The sequence below is a fragment of the Ahaetulla prasina genome, chromosome 2, assembly GCF_028640845.1.
Source record: "Ahaetulla prasina isolate Xishuangbanna chromosome 2, ASM2864084v1, whole genome shotgun sequence".
Taxonomy (NCBI): Eukaryota; Metazoa; Chordata; class Lepidosauria; order Squamata; family Colubridae; genus Ahaetulla; species Ahaetulla prasina.
The window spans coordinates 161626846-161646812 of NC_080540.1; the positions used below are offsets into that span (position 1 = coordinate 161626846).

A 19967-nucleotide genomic window follows, 5' to 3' on the forward strand; every position below is an offset into this window, starting at 1 on the left:
TGGGGAGGAAAGCTATGGCAGTTAGACAGCATACTAAAAAGCAGAGACATCAGCCTGCCAACAAAAGTATGTATAGTCAAGGCTATGGTTTTCCCAGTTGCAATGTATGGCTGTGAAAGTTGGACCATACAGAAGGCTGAGCGTCAAAGAACTGAGGCCTCTGAACTATGGTGCTGGAGAAGACTTGGACTGCAAGGCAATCAAACCGGTCAGACCTAGAGGAGATCAACCCTGACTGCTCTTTAGAAGGTCAGATCCTGAAGATGAAACTGAAATACTTTGGCCACTTAATGAGAAGGAAGGACTCATTGGAGAAGAGCCTAATGCTGGGAACAACTGAGGGCAAAAGAAGAAAAGGACGACAGAGAACCAGGTGGCTGGATTGAGTCACTGAAGCAGTAGGCATGAGCTTCAATGGACTCCAAAGGACGGTAGAGGACAGGAAGGACTGGAGGAAAGTTGACCATGGGGTCGCGATGGGTCAGACATGACTTCACAACTAACAATAACACTTAAAAAAAATGGTAAGATTATTTCAATTCTGGCTTCAATTCTACTAGGCTGGGCATTTTTTGGTTGAGGATACAGAAGAGTCCGATAGACAGGGTGGGTGCGATTTCTAATTTTTATCCTCCCCTGAAATATTTCTTCATTTCTAACAGCATGATACTTTAATCTATTTATTGAATTTATTTGCCACCTATCTCGTCATGTGGAGACTCTGGGTGGCTGATCGGCTTAATCTAACAGACGAGTGGAATTTATCCAAAGTTGCAGCAGGAATTCCCAAGGGGCCATAAAAATGTCCCCTTGGCTCATATTATGTGTGCTTTTGTTCGCTACATTCCCTTTTTATCTCGAAGTCCTGGACCACTGAGGCGGGGAACTCCTAAAGCCAGGCTGCAGTCATGTTCTTTTAGGGTAGGTGTCAATCTCGATTGCATCATGTGATGTATTGTGACATATTGCAACATTTTTTTGTCTTTGCGGAGCCAGGGTGGGCGTGGCCTGTGTGTGACGCATCCAGCCCATGGGCCGCCATTTTGATTGGCCTGGGGGTAAGCTAACAGAATGAGATGCTTTTTATGAAAGCTCTTTTATATTATACTCCCTGATTTTGAACCACAGTATGTCCCCTACAGAAAGCAGCTTGTGCATTCTATCAGACCCAACAAACCAGGTCCTTTCCAAAAGCTATCTTACCTGTTCCTGGACTGTTACTATCACTTGTTCTTACTGTCTCAGAGCCTGAGCATAACTCTCACATTGACTGAAGATTCAACGTATGTCTATTCTGCAACAGAATTAAGTGAACCAGGCTGAGTGACAATGACTGAATAGTACCACAGACCATGAACTCATGCAGAGGGAAGGCCACCCCAATCTTTAATAATGATCAGCCTCTCTCAGCTTGGCATATTCAAATGCGATGGATCACAACTCCCGCCATTCCAGCCAAGATAGCCAATGTAGAGCTGAGGGGTCCTTGGTGCTCTCTGCAAGAAAACAATCAGGTTCAGAGAGCGTCAAGGACTCCCCATTTCAGCCCTGTGCTACAAATATTCTCCTTTGTCCATTACAATTGAGAGTTGCAATCCTAACTCTATCCAGCCCTTCCAGAGAGTGCCAAGTTGAGGCAGAATGCTTGCTCTACACCCCTGCCTAAAAGTAACTGAAGCAGCCTCACGTCCAGTTAGGAGAGAGATTATAGTATATTAGAGATTTTCATATAGAAGGTTCCAGGCTCAATTGCCAATTGCTCTAAAACAAGGTTCCTGTCTAAGAGAAAGATCTGGAGTTTTTATCACATGGCTCCAAATAAAGAAAGGCCTTCTTTAAATTAGATATTTGGAGATTATTTTTAAGCCACAGCTGCTCTTGAAGGGACCTGAGAAAGGACAATGCTGGGTATTGTCCTTTCTCAGGTCCCTCCAAGAGTTGCACAGTTGTAAAACAGAGCATGATTCAGTAAATCCTAATTATATTCGGAGCAAACTGGGTAGAGCAGCTGTGGCTTAAGAATAACCTGGAAAGTAAATATGAATGTATCAAGATTTGCAAATGAGTGATAGGTACGGTACCTATCTTTTGGTGTCATTTTGAACCATGGTAGGAAATCCACCCAAAATTTAACCTCTATTTGGCAAGTCTCTGCCTATCACTCATTTGCAAATCTTCATACATTCATACTTCCTTTCCAGGTTATTTACCATGCCCTCCCAATGAGACAGTATTGAATTAGGTTGGCCAGTAGCGCAACTGACAGCTTCATTTGTTCTTTCTCATAACAAAACACTAGTTGTCAATGAGAATCTAGGCACCAGTTCAGACAGCAGATTCAATGCTATTGTGAGCCCTTATTTCTCAATAGAAAATATGCAAAACCAAAATTCTACGTCCTTTCTCTGGACCGGCATTGCATTCATTTAACAGCAAGCAGAATTCTGAAGTGTTCTTTTTTAAATGAAAGAATGCAGCACAGTTATGTTTTGATAGGTACAAAAAAGTAATATAAATTAAAAAAAGAAAAGAAAACTAAAATACCTTATCATCTGTCCCACTTGCCAGCAAGCTCATTTCTTTTCCTATTAACCTGAGAAGATCCTGGCTACACCTGCTGTGCACTGTTATTGGAACTGTCACTAAGGAAACAGATACCCTGTTGGGACAAGTTATATTTCAAAGCCCTTGCCAACTTGCATTTTTAGCATATCAAGGGAGCAAGGAAAAGGGGGGGGGAGGTGGGGAGGAAGACAAGTGACAGGATGTCTGAAATGCTTGTTAAAAGGAAGTCTGCAGACATTCAAAATACATTTTGCTTCTTTTAAACAAAGGAGAAAGGAAAAGGAGAAATTAAAATTAAACACCACGTCACAGAAGAACAGAAGCAGCAGCATCATATTCAGGCAAGGAAACAGTTGGAGAACAAGCGGCATTAAAGTCCTGAGAAGCTGGATTGATTGAGTGACAATAGCAACACCAATAACAGAAAACCTGCATGAAGCTTAGCATGCCACATATACATTTACACATATATAGATAGACAAGTGCATTTGTGTGTGTGTTATATGTGTGTTTTCTAGTGGGTGGAAACTGAGGAATAATAAAAAATCTTTGTATAGACTGGCAGCACGGAGTTACACAACCCCTTAGAGGACAATGGTTTATTAAAAAAAAAAACATAATTAGGAAAACAAAATAGTGGAAGAGTTGGCAAGTTGCAAGCTCATGATAGCTACACTCTATCTTTCTGCACCTTTTCCTCTGGTTGTGATTCAAGCTAAACATTGGCCCACTAGCAAGATGTCAAGGTCAGTCCAAGATACACACGCACACACTCTGACAAGAAGCAGAAGAAAAAGAGAGAGATTACTTCCAATTCTTCTTTTTTTGTTCTCAATCTACCCTGTGATAGCAATGAGTAAGAAACTCGGTATTTATTTTGGAAGAGACAGATGGAAAAAAGCAATAGGTGACATCATCTGAAGGAGAAATAGGATGGAAAACCTTTGACCAAAAAAAAAAAAAAGTAAGAGGGGAAGCAATTTGGAATGTATGCCCCCATCTTCTTCTCTTTGAAATAGTCCATGATTTAACGCCACAATTTTGAAAAGCTCAGCTTAGTTTAAGCATGTCAGCTTAGCTTTTGAAATGAACATGGCTTATAAGAGTATTGAATCTTTAGCATTTGCAAACAGAGGTACTTTTTCCTGTTTCCTTGCCATTGAGCGAACTTTTAAGTTGTCCCCAAACAACTTTGTTTAGTTACATCCTGTAGCTTAGCACTGTGTAACTTTGAAGCTACTACTGTAATGCTTATGAATGATTCTGCAACTACTCAGATTCCAAAGGTATAAATCAGTGTTTTTCAACCTTGGCAACTTTAAGATGTCTGGACTTCAGCTCCCAGAATTCCCCTGTCAGCCTAGAAGTCCATATATTTTAAAATTGTGAAGATTGAGAAACACTGGCATAAATCATTCTATTTTTTTTTCTAGACACAGTAAGAGATGCCCTTGTGAATGTTCTTCCTTCCCGTTATTGAAATACGCCTTAGCTCTTTCCACCTGGTAACTTGAAAACCAAAGAATTCCCATTGTGTTTTGATGGCTTTCCCCTTGAACTACAAAAATTAAAGTCTGTATTAGATAACAACATGACCAAAAAGATATCCCTGATAATATGCATAGTACAAATTATGTGATCTACAATGCATACAGCAGGCCTGCCATTTCCTCTTCCAGAACAGCAAAATCACCCATCAGTTGCAGCAGCTAAGAGTGAGGGTTTCTTACTCTCTTCACAAAACAATTTGAACAGTTCAAACCGGACCAAATTATGGAGCTTACCACCTTCAGAGCCGTGAGCTGGAATCCTGTGTGAAAGTGTAGAATGGAAGGTCAGGTACCATGTTGATGGATATGCTACAAAAACGGTCGGGATGCTAAAGTTTTCTACAAAAATGGCCAGCACCAGCAAAACACCACAGCACCTCCCAAGAACTGCTTTCTCTTGCTACAGTAGCCAAGACAAGGAAGCACCACGAGTAACCGAACTAAGGGAGGCTTAGTGTTAGCACAATGTATACCTGAACTTTAACCATTTAAGATCACACTGTATAAGGCTATCCAAATGGTTGATTCTAGATAGGATGAGAAATGGTCTCTAAAGTGTGGCAAAATGACTTATTCCAAAGCCACCCTTTGGAAAGATGATGGCCCTATGATAGATGTTTGAGGCAGGACCTATGTGAAATATACTTTGTTAGAAGCTCCATAGCTGCCCTTCACTCATTTTTAAGAAATCAAAAGAATAAAACAAATGAACAAAACAAAAACTGTATCCACCCCATTTTGAACAAGGGGCTTAGTTATGATCAGTCTGTCTGGCTGCAGTTCACTGGTTAGTTCTATGCCATGCAACTGGCGACATCATCTGCCAGCAGACTGGGACTGCGGCGCCATAATGACATGTGACTGTATGGGCACGTTCAGTTCTGTCCTTTGGTTGGCCATCTGAGTGAGGACTGAAGTGGCAACGGCTTCAGCTGCAGAGCGGACATTCAGCCCATTGGGAGATGCAGTCACCGAACTGTGCTGGATGACAGGAGCTGGAGAACCGGTGGGCTCAGAACTCTCTTTGGGGCTTTCTAATTTTTCAAGAAAAGGGAAAAAGAAAATAGCATTAGTGATTGGGCTTGGCTTTACAGACTTCTACAGAACATGCTTCAGCAACTATTCTGCCAGTTCTCACCAGTTACATTTTCTCAAACGAGTTGCTCTTTTTGGCCACAATATTCTCTGTACAGAAATTCAGCTTTAATACAAGCTTAACAAGCCTGAAACTACAACTCATTCTGAGGCTAATCAAAAGCATCTGTATAATCTTGTGTTGGATACACAGAACACATTATCATAGAATTTTCATTTTACACAGCATATTATGTGAATCCAGCCACTGTATTTGGTAAACCATAGTTTATTGTTGTGTGGAGTCAGCCGATTATGGTTTCTTTTTCTTTTAAAAAAAAATCAGCCACATATCACAATAATAAAACTGAATGTGCATAACTGAGAAGAATTTGATTGGCATTATTTAGATGCCAATTGAATTTCTTTCCCTACAGCTAAGGCTTATAATGTGAACTTCCAGAATTGAAGAGGAAAAAGAAAAGAAATACAGTTTTACAGCACTGGGGAAAAAAATCAGCCTTTGGGGGAAAATAGGTTTTGTTCTATAGCTGCAAATGTGTAGAATCTTTTTCAACTGGGTCTTCTTGAGATAATATGGACTAAATCATCCAAAGGAAAAACTGGCCATAATAACTGGGATACTGAGAATTCTATCCCCAGCAGTTTTGGAATAGCTGAGGTCAGAGTTGGTGTCCTTGTAATATTCAATTATAGTATGCTTTTTTAATCTTGATGTCAGCTTTGGAAGCCATATTAGGCCGAAGGCTTCCATGCACTGCCACAATTCTCCTCTGTGGGAAAAGAGGGGAGGAGGGTGGTAGTGTAAGGGATGATTAGACATAATAACATTTTCTGCCGGTCAAGGTCAGGCTGGGTTCACATCTGGAGGAGTGGGTGGAGTGATGCTTCGACATGGGACGGTTGAGGATTGGAGCATGTGACCGGCAGAGGGGTCATGAAGGTGGAGATTTTGGTGTTTGTATTACTGAGGGAGGAACCGGAATCCCCAGTTTCGGTTTTCCTCCAACTATGTTGGATGTTGGTTTCGGAGTCTTTCCTGCAGGAGGGGTTTTCTGGAACGCTGACACTTGACTGATTCCAAAATGCTACTTCATAAAATGCTGAAATCCTAAAATCTGTATTTGATCTTGATAAAGGAAAATATTTGTAACTCAGGGTTGAAATTGGGGTCCTTCTCTGAGCTTGGTTGCTTTTTTTGCAGACATTTTCAGTATCCAAACTAGGTGACATCATCAGTGCTACAAGAAAACAACCAAATTCATAGAGCACCCAGGACCCCTGCATTTGACCCCATTTGCCCTGCCTGATTCTGCTTACCAAGATAACCTTGTGTTTTCTTCTGTAATGCAGTGACAGGGCAGTCCTTGTGAGCCAACAATAGTTGTTTGAGCTGCGCAACTTCATTCCTTAATAATGTAACTTCGTTCTATGAGAAAGGAAACATTTAATCTCATTGCGTTGGTTTAACATCCAATCTTGAATCTTGTTAAGTGTTCATTTGAAACAGTGAGAGAACAATCAGAGGTATGATTTCTGTATTTTTTGTATGATTTCTGTATTTTTATCTGGCTGTGAACCGCCCTGAGTCCTTCGGGAGATAGGGCGGTATAAAAATTTGATTAAAATAAATAAAAATAAATAAATAAGGTACAACATAAATATGAAGGAATTTATAGATGATGGGTTTCAGCCAGCACCTTTTACTCATTACGTAGCTTAGAAAATGCTTCATTCGTCGTACCCCCTTTTTTAGCATTAAAACTGCTATGATCCTATGGCTCAATCCTATGCGTAAATTGTGTCTTTTGCTATTGGGGTATCTTTGAAAAAGCCAATTTGGAAACCTGGTAGTGAACAAGGAGATTCTAATCTAAGAAACCTTGAAATAAAACATGTTTTAATCCTGAAAATCTTTTGAGATAAATCAGGCTAAACATAATCCACATGTGCACTTGTACACAAACACACACACACACACACACACACACACTCAGGCAGTAGTTTCAAATCTTTTCCACCAATGAAATATAAAGTGGAAGCAACAGGGCTAATGCAAAGTACCTTGGAAGGATTTTACAAAAAATGGTGCTGAAAAATCACAAAGGCAAAACTAGTGCATCTCCCAGGTTTACTTCTATTAGCATACTAGCTTCATGGAGTGCTGGGGTTATTTTTGGTTTCTAGCAGACAGAGGCTGCTTATAGGGAATGCAGGTAGCAGCCTGTTTTAATACTGGAGGTGAAGCTGCTTATACTTCATGGTAGGCTTGCTTAGTTGCATTCCTTGTGTAAATCTCTCAAAAAAGGTGGGAGCACCATGTCAAGGGCACATGTGGAAATAACTCAAGTGTATTAACATTCTTATTATTATCACTGAAAGGGAGATTACACTGAACTTCAGTTTCTCCCTCAAAGACAGAACTATCCCTGTTGGCTGAGGTCCAAGAATCAGAAGGCTCAATTCTTTTTCCTCAAAGGCGGGAAACTTTAATTAAGCTTCAGGATAAGTTAAGCAACATGGTAGTAAAAAGCAAAGCCAAAAATTCATAGCAGCGCAAATAGCTTGGCTCACAATCTAACACCAGCAATATATCAAATCAGGCCAAGGTTCCACAGCAGACAGGAGAAGCAGCTAAGCTTCCAATGTTAAGAGGCAGATGGAAAGCATGAAAAGGTTCCTTTTATGCATCTAGACCACACAAAAGTTAAAATGTCTTTCTTACTCATAAGAATAACAGAAAGTTTCACTTCTCAGGATATTTTGAAATGACAACAATATATTGATAATAACGTATTAAACGTATTAAACGTGATAGGAACAAAGAAAAAGAAGAAGAGGGCTATCAATTATCCTTGTCAAAAAAGGGGGAGTAAACAACTGCCGCAGCAAGATTGGAATTGAGTGGTAAGTTTTTCTGAAGAAGTCCACCTGACAAGTAACAAGAAATAAAAATGACTGAGGCCCTAATGTCTGTTCCACAAAATGGCCATTCCCACAAGGAGCTATAATTTAATCAAGGGAACTATAATCTGAGAAAGTGTGTGTTAGTAGAACGCATTCTTTCAGAGACCTCAAATCTCCCCCCCCGTCTCCCTGGCAAGGAAAGCTCCTCCAGATGGTAGACAGCCAAGACCAAGAATACCTACTGCATGCCAGGCTCTTCAAAGATAAGTAATGAAGGTCTCAGAGTATAAAAATCACCTCCACACTACATTCGGATCCCATAATTTCAGATTATATTGGCTAGGAACAAATTTATGAACAATAGATCTCACATAAGTACCCTGAAGGATGATGGTCTTGAAAATAAAGCAAGGATAGATATGGTATTAAGGGTACGTTTATCATACTGTAGGCATGTTGGCAAGCCTACTTACACTTAGATGGATATTCTGTGTGGTGAGCTCTTCTGCTTTCTTTTCCAAAGACGACACCCAGAGCTTGCGTTTCTGGCGGCAACGGGAGGCAGCAGCGCGGTTCCGCTCCAAGAAACGCTGCCTACGTTCGTCTGGATCTTCATCTGCTGTGCGTCTCCGTCGGCCACCTGTACTTGGTGTGGGTTGAGCTGGGGAAACCTGAGGACAAAGGACAGATAGATGGGCAGGCTATTCAGACAGAAGACGGGGTAGATTGTTCAAAGAAAAAGAGGAGGAACCTGTGGCTTTCTGGTGTTATTAAACTACACCTCCCAGCATCTCTTGCCCACTCTAGAACTGCTGGAAGTTGCAGTTCAGCCATTATCTGAAGAGGCCCATCTTGTATTAAGAACTCAGCAGTCATTACATACTTATATGGACCAAAGAACTCAACCAAGCAATTTTGGGGACTATTAGTACTGCCCTAATGCTATCAAATGCTACTTTACTGTTTAATGTTTGCTTTTTTTATTCTTGATTGTTTTTATTATATTTTGCATGATATTTTCTGTAAACTGTTCTGATATTTTCTCTGAGAATAAAAAGTAATACCTGTAATCTTTTAATGAACAAACAATGAATAATACTTTCTTCCGATTTGTCTGCTTCCCAATAGTCTCTCTGTAAAATAGATGTGCAAGACGTATGGATGTCTATTGCTGTGCATTTATCTACAAGCAGCTTGGAATATTCGGTGCACCCTTTTATCAATTTTTTTTTTAAAAAAAACCTCCTCTTTTCTCTTTTGTCTGTTCAAGCATCTATATTATTTTTGCAATGAGGTGCTTGTGTGGTAGAGGCAACACTGTAATAGTCACTGAAATCCTTTTTATTTTTAAGTAGCCAAATGGAAATAACTGCCAAAAGCAAAAACAAATTTGCAGGTTCCCACCTTAGCTCAGCCTCTCCAAATGGGCACTATAATTAGACAGACAGTTTCCACTTCTCTATACTTGCTGTCAGTCAGGCAACATATGGACAGTAAACTTCTGGAAGCTCTTACTGACAGAGCAGGTGGTAATTGTGATGGAAGGCTGGCATTTGGTAAGCTGGCAGGACCAAATGGGGTGCATTTAAACTCAAGTAATTAAGACAGGAAGAGAGACAGAGGGAGAGAAGATTTGTAAACACTGCTTCTCTGTTTCTGACTCTGTCCCCATTGCTCTTGTTTCTCAGGGATAAACATCTGGTAGCAATGCTGACAGAAGCAATGGAGGCTCTCCCTAGTCTACCCACCTGCCCAGGGAATTAGAAACCAAGTGCTTTAAACCTGGTACATCCTGCAACTAGAAAGCTGTAATTTGGCAATAAGGAAAAACAACATACTGAATTTTCAAGCTTATTTTCATTTGCAAAATTTGAAGTTTGTTCTAAAGTAGTTTTTCAGAAACTGCAAAAAGGAGAGTTGGTTCTCTAAGGAAATGGGGAAAGACCAGTGGTGGGATTCAGCCAGTTCGCACCACTTCGGGAGAACCGGTTGTTAACTTTGTGAGCAGTTTGGCAAACTGGTTGTTGGAAGAAATCATTAGGGTAGAGAACCGGTTGTTAAATTACTTGAATCCCATCACTGGGAAAGACTATAAAAAGATGTACAGGAACATAAGGGAAGAGAAATCCAAAACAAAGTATCATTTATTTCCAGATAACTAAAAGTCTGCTGGAAGCGGATGACGGTTTTCCTTCCCTTTTCCAGAAATGATTACATTATTGTATAAGAGAGTTCATCAGCCCCTGATATACACTCATCACATAATTATCAGATCGTTCTTGTTTATAATGGTTCAAAATCTTAAATTTGTATTTGTTCTTAAAAAATTTGAATAAATACCATAGCAAATGATGCCATGCCACCATCATGCTCTCTCTAATAACATAGTTAGCTCAAGCCCCTACTTAGAAATTCCCCATTCCCCTTTTCTTCACAAGGACCAGAACATTTTTCTTTTATATAAAACTCTGGCTCCAAATAGTAACAGTTGGGTTTTAATTAAGTATTGTAGGTGATGGTAAACCTATGGCACGCGTGCCACAGGTGGCATGCCAAGCCATATCGGTAGGCACGTGAGCTCAGCTCCGGTGCGCATGCGTGCGCTGATCAGCTGATTTTCGGGCCTTCTGGGCCCACCGGAAGTTGGGAAACAGGCTGTTTCTGGCCTCCGGAGCAGGGGGAAGGCCTATTTTTTGCCTTCCCCAGGCTCCAGAACCTTTCTAGGAGCCTGGGACAGGCGAAAAAGGCCTTCCCCATTCCCCCGGAGGCCCTCTGGAGGCCGGAAACAGCTCTGGAGCCTGGGGAGATTGAAAAATGGGCCTACCAGGCTCACCGAGCCATCACATGCCCAAAGCGGGGGGAGCGCAGGGGATTGCGCGCACATGCACGGGGGGCGGGATGCATAGAATTATCAGTGTGGGCACATGCATATGCGACTACCCCACACTCCCCCCGCTTTTGGCACACAATGGCAAAAAGGTTAGCCATCACTGGTCTAGCAAGTGCCCTTACAAATTTTCACGGCAGCTTTCCTAAATTTGGGCTCTTTCCTTTAGCTGATGAGCCTGCCAGCTGAGGAAGGACAAGATGTATTGTAGTCTCACTTCTGTTTCCTGAATCCTTACTTACTCCAATTTGGCACTTAACCAACCTGTGGCTGGGCTGGAGAAGGTGCATCAGGGTGCTGGATAAGTATCTGACCCTGTTCAGGATGGGAAGTCACCATTGTGCTCGCTGATCCCACCATCATGCTGCTGCCGTTCAGTGAGGAAGTAATTCCTTGCGTCAGGCTGGCTTTTAGCCTCTGCATGGGAGGAAGACAAAACAAACAAACTAGGAGAAGCCCAACTTTCTCCTTGTTGAGATGGCACAGTGGTTGAAACGCAGTATTGCAAGCTAACTCATTGCCAGGAGTTCAATCCTGAGGGACTCAAGGTTGACTCAGCCTTCCATCCTTCCGAGGTCAGTAAAGTGAGGATCCAGATTGTTGGGGGTAATGTGCTGACTCTGTAAACCGCTTAGAGAGGGCTGAAAAAACACTATGAAGTGGTATAGAAGTCTAAGTGATATTGCTATTGTCGATGTTTTAAACACATATTTGGAGTTTGCTAAAAAGAGGCAGTCTGTTGAAGAAAGGGGCAGTAAACCTGACATGCTGTTAACTGAAGGGTCACATTTATGTTCCTAGAAGAAAAATAAAAACCTGGATTAATGGATGTAAAAACTTCACATGTGACTGGGAATTCTTTTTGCTGAGGAAATCTGAAAAAATCTCAATTTTTTTGGGAGGAGAAGCTCTCATTAATATGGAATGTTTAAACAAGAATTCTTCCTTTCCCATACAATTAAGAAATAAGTCACCATAAAATGTTCAGACAGCTGGAATTTTTCTAGTAAAACATTGGGGTTTTTATTACATTTTACTTCGTTTTCCTTCCAAGGAATGTTTGTGTTAGTCTCAAAATAATTTGGTCAAATGGAAGACGGTTAAAAGAGAGAGATTATAAAACTACCAAGAGGATTTGCCTGTAAAATAGAATAAAATATTCTGTTGGTGTAAAGGATGTCTAGTCTGAAGAAGTACAGGAACTGCTTTTCTTACATTTGTGTGATATTTGCTCAGATGTAAGTTAATATCTACTCTTAATATGCTGTATTTGGACATGTCTACACTTTTGTGGCTATACTCTTTGTAACCCCAAGCCAGAATTCAAAGAACTCTGCATCAATTTTATATGCTAAAAAGGATTTTACAGTGGTTTTGGATGAATACCTCCTCTTCTACTGCTATATATCAGCCTCCGTGGATGGGAATTTGGGGTTTTGCAATTCCAGCATGTCTCGAAAGCTCCAGGTTGGGGAAGGCTGCCATACACCAAGTTGCTTTTGAACGCGAGAGGGAATTTTAAAAGCAACTTTATTGTATTTGGCATGAGAATACAATTCAAGAGAAAAAAAACACACCACTGTGAGCTTTAGCAGTTTTGGATCTAGTAGTACTTCAAGTCTATAAATTGCGCAAGCAGTGATGGCAAAGGGGACTAAGCCTGACTTCTGAAAAACGATACAACAACCTAAAACATTTTTACGAGATGAAATTTCTTTAAAGTGGTGTTTTCTCAATCTTGGACTCTTTTAAAAGTTGTGTGGATTTCAACTCCCAGAATAATATCCCAGCCAGCCATGCTTTCAAGACTAGAATGATAGAATTTTTTTTTTTTAAATCTGCAATGCATCTTGGTGCATAAATCTCTCTCATTCGATTCTTTAAAAGGAGCCATCTTGTGAACAACGAAATAGAATCAGGAGCTCACCATTTTAGCTTCAGAGTGTCCTGGAAGGCCTGATGGTGAAATTGAGCCACTGCTGATAATCGGGGGACCAGGAATACCAGGAATGTTTGGCACCATAGGCATCGGCCTTGCCAGCTATATATTGGAGGAGGAGGAAAAAGAAGCACCTCAGGTTTTCTTTTTTTTACTTAGAACACACCGAAAAGGGGGGGGGGAAAGCCTCACAAAAATCTCACTATTGGTGTTTGCATGAAACCCACAAATGTTCACTTTCTCTGAACCATTCCAATTGGCTACAACAGCCAAATCCTCTTTTTTTTTATTATAATGTCCCAAATATCCTTATTTGATTTTAGGTATCCGTGTGCAACTTCTCAACAGCCGCCTAAAAACTGTAACATAATGCTAACTCTCAAACAACTTGTATCTTGAAATCGGGGATTGCTGGCAATCTGCTGATCATAAGGAAGATTATGGCTCCAGATAACTAGGCCCACAGAATTGTTTTAGAACAAAGGCATTTGGAGATCAATCAGGCTAAAACAATTAAACCGTTAGTCTTGAATTAGAGGGGATGGAACACAACACTGAGCAATATTCAAGGCTATTGTCATCTTTCAGATAACGTATTTTTATCATATTTTGTGGAAGGGACAAAAATAATAAGTCAGAAACGAAGTGCAGATGCCTGAAATTTTTAGAGGGAGGGCAGAATCAGAATTACATTTTTATCGTAAGGAGAAAAACTTTTGACAGATTTGATATCCTCTGTAAGGTTCTTTGCAATTTCCCCCCCTCATTTTATGATATTGTTCACCTTCAGAGCAATTGGAGAGGGGAGATGCTGGGTAAGCTAAGTAAAATTCATAAGAGTATTACTCATACATCCTGGAGAAAAGGCAGTCATTTGCAAAGCTCCCCACTAGGTACATAGAGAGATGTCTTCTGCTGTCTTAACAAATTAGCCTTTCCAATTTGTTGGAGTCGACCTATTTCCAGTGTGGCAGAAACTTTCTAAACACTTAAAAGTCAGTGAAAATTTACCGCACAAAGAAGCAGACACTTGATTTGCATGCAACATCAGAAATAATACAAGATGCACCAGAAGGTACTCATGTTTGTCAAATCCATATGCAGAAATAAAAGCTAAATAACCATTTCATGCCCCAAAGAGGCCAGGGAGGGAGTTTTTCCTGGCTTGGAAAAGCTGACATGTTCTCTGCAAGCTTGAATGGTTTCAAGCACAAAGCTAGCTAATCAGAAAGCCTGCCATTCCCAGCCCCAGAACCAACAGGGCCAGCCATCTGTTCATACAAGGATTCAGCCTGAGCCTTCCTGACCAGTGACTTGGTTGGCAGGCACGGCTACCCTCACAGGCAGTGGCTCTCACCACCCCTATGTTCTCTACTCCAACACAGGCTTATCTCATGCAGAGAAGTAGAGGGAGATGTCAATTTTTGCAAATTAAAGTGCCGCATATGCTCTGCAAAGGGAAAAAGCTGTCCCTTCCTTTATCAAAATCAGCCATGCTGGAAGCTTTCATTACCGATATGACAGAAGGCATCTGAACGGGTGGGCCAGGAAGGACCGGCATAGTCTGTCCATTCACAAGGTGCATGACAAGTGGTACAGAACTGGTAGGAGACCTGGAAAAGATTTCAAGCAAAAAGAAAACGCGTCAAACAAACTTCAGTCCATTTGGCAGGGAAGTGAACTCTCTCTCCAGCAAATCCTGGTTGCACGTGATTCTCCCATTCCTTCTCCAAATTCCCCATGGTGCTCTAACCAACGAACAGCAAACTATTTTCTTAATCTTTTTAACTGCTAACTAAATTGACGGAGTAAACATGGATCGCAAAGCCATAGTTGATTCTAAACTAATACAGTACTTCTCGTTCAGCAACCTGGTCACTAAGTGAAGAGATTGCTAAGCGAAACTTCATGATTTTATGATCTTATTTCAATTTTCTTTTCCTTTACAGACCTGTAAAGGTTGTAAATATGAGGACCGGTCACCAAGTTACTTCTTCATTCCCGTCACAAATGTAAGTGGTTGCTAAATATGGCAATCGCTAAGCAAGGACCACCTGTAACTAAAGCCAGCTTCTTCTCCCAATCCATTTCAAAATGTAACTGATGAAACCATATCCCAAAGCATGTTTCCTTCCCTCGTGGCTATTTTTGGGCAATTATAAATTCCACTGCCATACTCCATAAGACTTGATACCAGAACACTTCAGGAGAAAATTCTACCTCATAAATTGCTCAATTTTAGGACTGAATTTAGGATGTTTTCTCTTCCCTTTAAAGTTTCTATTTACCCGAGCTGTCTGTTGGAAGGTGGTGCCTGGGTGATGACTGAGGTTGGAGAAGGAAGAGTTGGATGTAGGGGGTCATATCCCAAGTGCAGTGGCAAAGATCCAGGACGGACAATAGTTGGTGTAGGCGTAGAAATGATAATAGGTTTTGAAGTGCTCTCCTAAGAGAAATGCAGACAGTCAATGCCAGATTCCCACCACTACCCTCCTTGTGTAATGCTATTAATTTTTGCTTTATTATCTTATTGATTACTTAATTACATTATTTATCATATTATTGATTATTATTGATGGAAACAGAGAAACAGGGCCTGAAAAAAAAATACAAAAAACACCCCTCTTTCTTAAGGCAGACCAAATAACACCCTGCTAACTCCAAATATCTGATAGGGCTGAGATCTATAAATATTGCATGAATGTAGTGTCAAAAATCCCAATTTTATCAAAAGGCAAAAGGTCCAAATCTTCTCAAGCCAGGAATCTACAGCACTCAGTTTCATCATGATCAGGATAATTATTACAAGGATTGCTTGATTTAAGAAATGAGTTGAACAGATTTATTTATTTATAGCATCTAGTAGCATCACACCCCAAAATAGGGTGGGATTTAATGTACCTCACGAAGTAGTACAATAGTATGGAAAACATGGATCAATGTGATCTGCAGGCATATTGGTAGATGATAATAGGCAATTGGAACTATATTATTAAATATAAGAGCTATTTGGAATTCAAAAAGATGTTCATTCAAATTCAAATCCAATCCCAATGCTTTTCTCTAGTAGCAAGAACTTCAAGAGCAGGAATAAGCCACATTCCCATAAATTTCATTTCGTTCTTTTGAGTTCTTTCCTGCTTTATGATTTGGTTGAGATCCATTGCTAGGAATGTGGAGTTGCCAGCAGACATGAAGCCAAGAAAGGATTGCATAGAGAAAGACACTGGCCTGGTGATAATTTAAATTATTTCAGCAGTTTTCATGCATCTGTCCCTGGCATGGAACTGCCAGTTCTTACATCCGGCATGTCCAAAGAATCAGAAAATGGGTAGCGAGTCCAGCAGTAAACTCATATTTGTAGGATTAAACTAACTAATACTTTTGAATCTCTTGCCTCTGTGTTACTATTATCAGAAATAATAAGAGAGCTAATTTTGCTTTTGTTTTCATACAGAGGGCATCTTTTTCAGAACGAGCGAAAGCCATTAAAAGCAGATTAAAATAATGCAGGAAGTCCTCAATTTACAGCAGTCCATTTCGTGACTGTTCAACAGCACTGAAAAAAATGACTTATGACTGTTTTTCACACTTATGACCATCGCGGCATCCCCCATGGTCATCTGATTTACAGTCGGATCCTTGACAACTGGTTCATATTTATGACGGTTGCAGTGTCCCGGGGTCATGTGATTTCCCCTTTTGTGACCTTCTGGCAAGCAAAAAAAAAATAAAAATAAAAATGGGAAAGCCAGATTCACTTAAGAACGGTTTTACTAATTTAACAAATGCGGCAAGAAAAATCGTGAAATGGGGCAAAACTCAATTTCTCGAATGTCTCACTTAGAAACATAAATTTTGGGCTCAGCTGTGGTCGTAACTTGACGGCTATCTTTCCTGAAAGCTCACCTTCTCCTTAGGCTGTGGTGACTGTGGACTCCCTACTGGGCTGTCTGGAGGAGAAGAATCCACTTCGACAGGCTCTTCCTCTTTGATTTTGACGTCCGGGGTAGAGGGAAGAGACATATCTAGAGGACCAGAACACTGTGGAAACACAAAATATATGTTTTAGCACATATTTTGCCCAAAGCTACTGCAATGTGTTTTCAGGTTTCTGCATGCCCACCATCCACGAACATAGTTAGAAAAGCCTAGAAACATGACTACCCATGCTCGTAGCACATCTAATGGCAATAGCAATAGCACTTAAGACTTGAATACTGCTTCCCAGCCCTCTCTAAGGGGTTTACAGAATCAGCCTAGGTCCTCATTTAACCCACCTCAAGGATGGAAGGCTGAGTCAACCTTGAGCCTGGTGTGATTTGAACTGCTAAATTGCAGTCAGCTGGCAGTCTGCAGAAGTAGCCTGCAGTACTGCACTCTTGCAGTAGCTTGCAGTATTGCACTCTTACCACTGAGCCATCACGGCTCAGTTATCCTGGTTTTCTGATGCTAATATGGCTTTTTGGTCCAGAAAAGCTAATAATATACTAAAGACTGCAGGATCCAATCTGAGTCGGTCACCGGGACCAAAGGTTTATTCTTCCAAGCTTTTAGGATCATGCTGGAGCCCATCATCAAGAAACTTCTTTTTCTCTCTCTCCAGAATACATGCACTGGGCTTTTCCACGCATTGTATTTATTAAAGATTGCCATTGAGAATGCTCTTACGGTGGGGTCCCTGGGCTGAAACAGTGCAGTGCAGATTATGCAAACAGCAGTTTGTTCCCACCAAGGACACCTGCCACTCTTCTTTCCATGAACGTCAGGTTAGATGTCTGTCTTAAATTGCTCAGATCCTAAAAACCTTATTAAACCAGAAAGGCAGCATTTTGGAGATCGTGTACATAACACTATACAAGCAACCCTTTTTTTCTTGTAAAACTTTGCGAATATAAAAATAAAGCTGGAGGGCCTGCAGGTCACAAAAAACCCCACTCATTCACAGAAGTGCTGGAATCCGCCATATAAGTCACTTTTGAATTACTGCTTGATTTATCAAAAGCCAACGAGAGAGCCATGTAAGTTATTACAAACCTATGACCAGGCCATTGTAATAAAACCCAACCATATGCCTGAGCCCGGCAGCTTGCCAGCACACCTATTTTCATTTCAACAGCTCAGCGTGGCCTTTTCCAATTTTTGTGAACAACAGCCTGCTATGCTCGTAGATCTCCGGGTCGTAGTACAGCAGGAAGAAATGGCACCGTGCACAGCAAAGCAGGAAGAGAAATCGCACATTAAGTAGTCTTGAAGCAATCAAAAGCGGCCTAATACCTCCTCAAGGCCTTTGATGGACTTTGCCAAGGTGATAAAAGAAGGCATAATGAGCTGCTGGGAGGAGAAAAGGCCAGTTGGCACAAAAAAGCTACTTTTCGATGTATTCAAGGCAGAAAATTGCTTTTAGTGGCTACCAAAGAAAACCAACAGGGGCAACCAAGGTAACAATTAATTACCGTGTTTCCCAAAAAATAAGACCCTGTCTTATATTTTTTTGAACCCTGAAATAAGCGGTTGGCCTTATTGCCATGTGCTCAAAAGCCCGATTGGACTTATTATCAGGGGATGTCTTATTTTGGGGGAAACAGGGTGGATCATTTTTCTTTCCTTCTTTGTTTAGCAATCTGCTACTTGCTATCTCTTTGGTCTTCCGCTGGCTATTTCTATTGCATAATCTTCAGTTAAATGTTTCTTTGGAACCCTCTTCTATGCTGTAATACACACTGTTAGGGACAAGAAATCAGGAACCAGGGTTGTTCAAATCAGTAGAAGTTTATTCCATGCCATCTCTAAACAAGAATCTGAACTGCTAATGGTCAAAGCAAATTGGCACTAGATAAGAGCCAATGGAATTCAAGGTGGACTTTATTTAGATCTCTTGTGGGTGTGATGGGACTCCAGACTGATGACATGCTTAACCCCTCCCTCTGGCTCAACCTGGTCATCGCCTACACAAACTGTCATATTACATGCTGAATGTCAGACTTTGCCATCTCCTTATTTATTTATTTATTTATTTATTTATTTATTTAATCACATTTGTATACCGCCCTATCTCCCAGAGGACTCAGGGCGGTTTACAGCCTAATAAAAACATACATATGAATACAGAATAAAACACCAATTTAAAAAACTTATTAAATAAGGCCGAATATTAAAAATTGCAGTAAAAATAGTAAAACCCCATTAAAACCAAATTTAAAATTTAAAATTCTAGTCCAGTCCTGCGCAAATAAATAGATGTGTCTTAAACTCGCGGCGAAAGATTCGAAGATCAGAAAGTTGACGAAGACCTGGGGGAAGTTCGTTCCAGAGGGTGGGAGCCCTCACAGAAAAGGCTCTCCCTCTGGGTGTCACCAGTCGGCACTGCCTGGCCGACGGCACCCTAAGGAGTCCCTCCCTGTGAGAGCGCACGGGTCGGTGGGAGGCAATCCCACCTGGTTGTTTCTCCTTTAGCTTCTTATTTGTTTAACACAGGCCCAGTATGTTCCAGTTCAATCCTCTCTAACCAGGTACCCTCTAGAGCAGGGGCCACTAACTCCCGATCCATGGACCAGTACTGATCCGTGGCATGCCAGCAACTGGGTCGCACAAACAAGCGAAGCCCCATCCGTGGGATGCAAAACCATTCCCCCTCCAGTCTGTAGAAAAACCTTTCTCCATGGAACCGGTCCCTGGTGCCCAAAAGGTTAGGGGGCACTGCTCTAGAGATATTGGGGCTATAAATAATTTTAGCTAGTAATTTAGGGAGATACACTCCTAATATAATCAGTGAGCATCATCTTAGAGAAAAATTATAACTTTAAGTGTTTTCCCACTATTCAAGGGGAGGTTTTCTCTAAGGCTGCTAGATAACGCCTTTTAACTTTCTGAAAAAACTGATTGATTCCAAGCATTCAGATTTTGATGGTTTGCATGCAAAACACATGTTCTACCACTGAACTTTCCCATTTGCTTTACTAATCCTGTAACTGAAAAATTTCTGTAGAAATAAAAGAAACTGGCCATCACCGTGGATGATGAC

General features: G+C 40.9%; 1 protein-coding gene across 2 annotated transcripts in view; it reads right to left on the reverse strand.

The window, feature by feature from the left end:
* Positions 1–802: 802 nt before the first annotated feature.
* Positions 803–19967, reverse strand: part of LOC131193367 (cyclic AMP-dependent transcription factor ATF-7) — a 133527-nt gene continuing 114362 nt past the window's right edge. For both annotated transcript variants that reach the window (XM_058173458.1, XM_058173459.1), the window contains exons 5-12: positions 16853–16987; positions 15232–15389; positions 14457–14556; positions 12932–13045; positions 11269–11421; positions 8591–8788; positions 6531–6639; positions 803–5149 (exon numbers count right to left, since the gene is read on the reverse strand). In XM_058173458.1, coding sequence (XP_058029441.1) covers positions 4932–5149; positions 6531–6639; positions 8591–8788; positions 11269–11421; positions 12932–13045; positions 14457–14556; positions 15232–15389; positions 16853–16987 — 1185 coding nt within the window. In that variant the 3' untranslated portion in view covers positions 803–4931. The remainder of the gene's footprint in view (positions 5150–6530; positions 6640–8590; positions 8789–11268; positions 11422–12931; positions 13046–14456; positions 14557–15231; positions 15390–16852; positions 16988–19967) is intronic.